This window comes from Charadrius vociferus, unplaced genomic scaffold (assembly GCF_000708025.1).
Source record: "Charadrius vociferus isolate BGI_N301 unplaced genomic scaffold, ASM70802v2 scaffold1168, whole genome shotgun sequence".
NCBI classification, from domain to species: Eukaryota; Metazoa; Chordata; class Aves; order Charadriiformes; family Charadriidae; genus Charadrius; species Charadrius vociferus.
In genome coordinates this window covers 426,757-432,681 of record NW_009661376.1, presented here as the reverse complement: position 1 = coordinate 432,681, position 5,925 = coordinate 426,757, and the positions used below count along the sequence as shown (strand labels likewise).

The 5,925-nt window shown below is 43.2% G+C and overlaps 1 protein-coding gene across 3 annotated transcripts in view; it reads left to right on the top strand.

Annotated features, from left to right (window-relative positions):
* The first annotated feature begins 7 nt into the window (after positions 1-7).
* Positions 8-5,925, top strand: part of SAFB (scaffold attachment factor B) — a 20,563-nt gene continuing 14,645 nt past the window's right edge. For 2 of the 3 annotated variants that reach the window (XM_009893980.1, XM_009893978.1), the window contains exons 1-5: positions 8-226; positions 1,751-1,838; positions 2,937-3,001; positions 3,106-3,316; positions 5,403-5,458. In XM_009893980.1, coding sequence (XP_009892282.1) covers positions 38-226; positions 1,751-1,838; positions 2,937-3,001; positions 3,106-3,316; positions 5,403-5,458 — 609 coding nt within the window. In that variant the 5' untranslated portion in view covers positions 8-37. Of the gene's footprint in view, positions 227-1,750; positions 1,839-2,936; positions 3,006-3,105; positions 3,317-5,402; positions 5,459-5,925 lie in introns of all 3 variants that reach the window. The other variant, XM_009893981.1, reaches the window with a different exon arrangement.

The window sequence follows — 5,925 nt, the reverse complement described above, 5'->3', positions numbered from 1 at the left end:
TGCGTTCGGTGTGAGGCGGAAGATCGAGGGGGCCTTCATGGCGGAGAGTCAGTCAGCGGCCGGGCTGGGGGACTTCACATCCCTTGGTGGGGCCGCGGCTCTCGGCTCAGAACTCGAAACCCGGCGGCTGAGCGAGCTGCGAGTTATAGACCTGCGGGCCGAACTCAAACGCCGTAACCTAGACAGTGGCGGCATCAAGAGCGTTCTCATGGAGCGGCTCAGGAAGGTGAGGCGCAAACCCGGCCCGTGGGTGGGGGTGGGGAATGTCATCCGGGTCCTTTGTCCCCGGCCCGAGGGCGCATGCGCGCTCGTGATCTAGCCCGGGGTGCCGCGGGAGGCCCTGAGGGAAGCGGAAGCTGGTGTGCGGAGCGGAGGCGCGCCGCTGTGTCCCTCGGCTGCTTCCCAGCGCTCGTCCCGGCACTAGTGTGCCCCTTTCCTTGGACCGCTGTAGAGCCGTTGCGCTTGCTGGGTCCGCCGGCAGGAAGGCGCTGCACTCTTTCTGCTATCGCCCTGAACCCCCCGGCGGAGACCCGCGCCGCTCGCTCACTCTCCAGCGTGTGGGCACCCGCGCCGCCTGCCGCGCCTCATCCGTTCGCTTGGAGCACTACTCTAATTTCACTCCGCGGTGGCCCCGGTTTTTCCCTCGTTCTCTGTCTCTGACGTACACGCGGCCTTCCCCAGTTTCCTCTCGCGTTCCCCCAGCATGTACACGCACGGCCCTTTCCCCTATCTTTTCTCTTATTCCCTGTGTACGCACTTCGCCTGACTCCCTGTCTCCCACCTTTCCAGAATGTGTTTTCACAGACTTCCATGAGACCAGAATAGCATAGTCGGTCCTGATTCTTTTATGGGTTCTAATAGGCCTGCACGTTGAGAAAAAAGTACTGTTGGATGCGCTTGGAGTTCCTGTAGCAGTCACTCAGTTTTATACAGATAAAGTGCTTATCTGCTGAGGAGGAAGCCTCGTTTACAAATCAGGGGAACTTTGCTCCTCAGTCGTAGCTTGATTTGGCTGTGGGGTTGTGTTCCAATGCCTTAGTATTCAGTGTTTCTAACAGCTGATATGGCAGCCCAGCTGTATCACCTGAACTAGGGTGAGACACTAGTGTTTCTGTCTGCCAAATCCTTTAAAATGCGGTCATCGCTTAACCCCACTAGGCAGCTGAGCACCACATGGCCACTCACTCACCCGCTTCCCCCAGCAGGTTGGTGGGGAGAATTGGAACAGTAAAAGTGAGAGAAAACTTGTGGGTTGAGATAATGATTTTAAAAAATTGAAGGCCAAAAAAACCAAACAGATGAGGAAAAGGAAAAAAAAACACCCAAGAAAAGCAAGTGATATAAAAGAAAACAACTGCATGCCGTCAACTGACTGATGCTGAGTCATTCCCCAGGTAATGGCAGCCCCACTGACTTCCACTCCCGCCAGTTTTATTGCTGAGCACAGCATCATATGGTCTGGAATATCCCTTTAGTTGATTGGGGTCTGCTGTCCTGCCTGTGTCCCTAGCCCCCCCCAGCCTGCTTGCTGGCAGGGCAGGGTGAGGAGCAGAAAAGGCTTCAACACTTTGTACACACTCCTTAGCAATAAATAAAACATCCCTGTATTATCAACACTGTTTCCAGCACAAATTCAAAATACAGCCCCATACAAGCTACCAGGAAGAAATTTAACTCTATCCTATCCAAAACCAGTACAAATGCACACCAACAAACAATACAATGGATGTCATGCTGCTGTCTCCAATAGGCTATTGAGGATGAAGGAGGAGATCCTGATGAAATTCCTGTGGCCTCAGAACTGACCAACAAGAGAATGCCAAAAAGAACTAGCAAAGGTACAGAGTTTAGACAAATACAGTTCCTTTGTTTCCGTTTAGCTAGAACTTAGCATACAATGTTGATTTCTTCTGTTTCATTAGTTTATTTTTTAAAAAGTGCTTTTTTCCCATATGGAAAATGGTAAAACTCTGTTGTGATAGTGAGCAATAACAAGTTTAAATGATAACGTGACACCTAACCTTACTTCCTTTAGCAAGTCTTGAAAGCTGTAGATGAGACACTGAGTTGCAGGGTTATGTATTTGCAACTGTGAGTACAGAATTGTGTCAGGTACAGAGCAAGCAGCTGCAGCGTAAGCTCCTGTGGAAGGCTCTGCCAATGTATGTTAAGGTGGCTCCACAGCATGCTGGGTACTAATTTCCTTGCTGTAACTGTAGATTTTGCTTTTTTACATTGAAGCCCTTGAACCTGCATCATCATTGGGGTACATTTTTAGATGCAAGAAATTACAGTAAGAATAATTGGAACCATTGTCACACAGACAACAAATGTATAACTTTTGTTAGTGTCATATTTCATTTTGTAACTGTCCGTTTTGAAAAAAACCTGTTCTGAAATAGCTCATTATGATTTTGGTTCAAAAACGTTAAATACTATGTTGGCCATGTTACATGTGGTTTATTTGAATTGCTCAGAGTGAGTTCTAAAAAAAAAAAAGTTGTTTTTGAATAGCAATACAAGTTTGCTGGTGACAGATGTGCCTAAATGTGATTTGTGTGTTCAAGATGTTAAAAGTAAAGACTAATTCTAAATCAGTTTATTTAAATGCTGAGGGAGGTTTTTTTATGACAACAATTGATGTTTCTTTTAAATGGAACACCTTCCTAGACAGTGTTGTTGTCTTAGGTATTGGAGTATTGCAGAATGAGAGAAGTGTAGCTGTTCAAAAATGTAGCTGTGCTGCCTCATGCCGTTCGCTTGTATCGAGTGGCAAGTCATCCTTCATTATATAGAGACAGACCTGGACTTGTGAACCAGGGTCTTAATGATTATTTGTTGAAAAAAACCCTCAGTGTTGAATAGCTAATTCAGCAAAGAGTAGATATGTTATGAAATTTACTACTGTAGCTCACTTCAGTGATAACTCTTTTTAGGAAGAAAGCCAGAAGAAGAAGGTGTTGAAGACAATGGACTAGAAGAAAACTCTAGAGATGGGCAGGTAAGTGAAATCATGATTTCTGTTCCTAGCAATGTGCATCATTTACAATAAATAATACTGTAATTAATACAATAAATATGTATCTAGCCTTTTTCTTTCTATAGGAGGATATTGAAGCAAGTCTGGATACCTTGCAAGATATTGACATGATGGATATTAGTGTGTTAGATGAAGCTGAAATAGATAACGGCAGTGCTGTAGACTGTGGAGAAGACTATAGTCCTGATAATATTCTTGATTCTCTGTCTGATAATAAAGAAAATGTCGAAGCAGAAATGAAAGAGCTTCCAGATCAATTAACAGAAAATGAGGTAAGTAGAGGTCTTTGTAAATTTTCAGAAGGTATTTAGTAAGTATATGGGCATGTGAACAAGTTATTTCAGTGTAATAGAATATTGGACATGAATGTGATACGGATTGTATTTCACATTAACAGATCTTATGTCCTGCTGTTTTAAGTGGTAAATGTTCTTGGACCTATCAAAAGCTTGAAATGTTCGCAGCAGAGGAGTGAATTTGAAAGTAATGTCTTAGGTGTTCCTTCTTCCCATTTATATGTGTTTAAGTAAGTAAACGCATATACGCAGCCATCTAGATATTTATAGATATGCAGAGAGAGAGAAATGTATTTTCAACTCACAGATAACTTGGAAATCTTTTCTGCAGAAATAATGCTCTGGTTTAAAGAATCTGTGTTGTACAGTTTTCTCATAGAGATTAATAAAACAAGAAAATCTATGCATTGTGTATCGCCCTGTTCTGACATTGTTATCTTTTGACTTAGTTTTGAGAGCAACTTGCAATGTCTTTTACAGACAGCACAGTCTCTCGCTACTGAGTGAACAGGGTAGTCTCTTATGTTACGGTCACTCCCCAAATATTATCCTTCCTTGGATCCCTGTGGGTTTTTTATTTTAGGTTGTTCACTCCCAAAGCAGAATCAAAGAATCATAGAGTAGTTTGGGTTAGAAGGGACCTTTAAAGGTCATCTAGTCTTGGCAGGGACTTCTTCAACTAGATCAGGTTGCTCAGAGCACTTTCCAACCTGACCTTGAATGTTCCCAGGGATGGGGCATCTGCCACCTCTCTGGGCAACCTGGGCCAGTGTTTCACCACCCTGAGTGTAAAAAAATGTTTTCCTTAGATCTAGTCTAATTCTCCCCTGTTTTAGTTTAAAGCCATTCCCCCTTGTCCTATGGTGACAGACCCTGCTAAAAAGTCTGTCCCCATCTTTCTTATAAGCCCCCTTCAAGTACTGAAAGGCTGCAATGAGGTCTCCCCAGAGCCTTCTCTTCTCCAGGCTGAGCACCACCAACTCTCTCAGCCTGTCCTCACAGCGGAAGGGCTCCAGCCTTCGCAGCATCTCCGTGGCCTCCTCTGGCTCAGCTCCAAAGGTCCATGTCTTTCCTGTGCTGAGGGCTCCAGAGCTGGAGGCAGCATTGCAGGTGGAGTCTCACCAGAGCAGAGTAGAGGGGCAGAATCTCCTCCCTTGCCCTGCTGGCCATGCTGCTGGCAATGCAGCCCAGGACGGTTGGCTTTCTGGGCTGTGATCGCGCATTGCTGGCTCATGTCCAGCTTTTCATCCCGTAGCACCCCAAGTCCTTCTCCTCAGGGCTGCTCTCAATCCTTTCATCCCCCAGCCTGTATTGATAGTGGGGGTTGCCCCAACCCAGGTGTGGGACACTGCATTTGGCCTTGTTGAATCTCATGAGGTTCATGGCCCACTTCTCCAGTTTGTCCAAGTCCCTTTGGATGGTATGAACGTATTATCCTTGCTTGCCATGTTACGTATTTTCTTTTGGTTTAGGTTTGTGGTGTCTGTCTCAACTTTTTATTATTTACCTTCTGAAAACAAGAGTCATTGCAACAACATTCAGTTGACCTGAAAGGCAATTTTCTGGTATTCTGTAAATTAGAGCTGTTGTGACTGAATCCTGTAACCAATGAGCTTTGGTTGAGTCTTGCCATTAGCTGTCAGGGAAGGAAGATTTTGGGGACGTGTTTTGTTTTCGGAAAAGCAGAAACCTAAGCCAACTTAATTTCTAACTTATTTTTTCAGTTAGAAACTAAAGAATTAAAACAATGGGAAAATAAAAAAACATACTATGTACAGTAACCACAGAAATGTGAAATAAATTTCCTAAGATTAATTTTGAAGTTGACAATGTCGTGTTGAAATCAAAATGAAAGGTAACTGGAGAAAGATACTTAATCATTGAGAATATTTGTATGTTGCTCCTCATTCTTGGGTCGCAATCTGAAGTAGCAACTGAGATCTGGCAAATACTGGAAAATATTTATTGTATTACTGGTAGGAAATTCAATACAGTAGTATTTCTCCATAAACTAAAGTTACGTTTTGTAAGAAATGCCATAATTCCTTTTTTACTCTTTTAGGAAGATTATGATGAAATTGAAAACAATTTAGATGCTGCTTCTGATTTAATTGAAATGAAGGTAAATTGAAAATATATCTGTTATTATCAGTTTTCACTCTGGGCTCATACTATGAAAAAGAAAACATTACTGTAATATGAAATTATAACAGAGCCCAAGACACATGTGATCTTGCTCAGAGTACAGTCTGTCAAATGAGAATGCCCTGTGTTTTTCCCTACTTCTCAGTCAGCTATCAAGACTTCTGCCACTTTTGTGGCAAATAAAAATAGTCTTGTACTGCTGATTTCTTCTTTCCTCCTGCTGATTATATCAAGTAGTAGCTGAGTTTGGTTTTCACTCTGCAGATACTTTATTGGTCTCTTTAACATTCCAAGTTAGATATGAGAACATAATTGTGGCTGATATTTTTATTTTGGCTTTAATGTGCCAGGAAATTACCTGTATAAAATACTCAGTTCCAGTGAACGGTGAGAAAAAAAGTGTGAAACGTAGTCATTTCTGTAGTTTTCAATCTTGGGATGGGG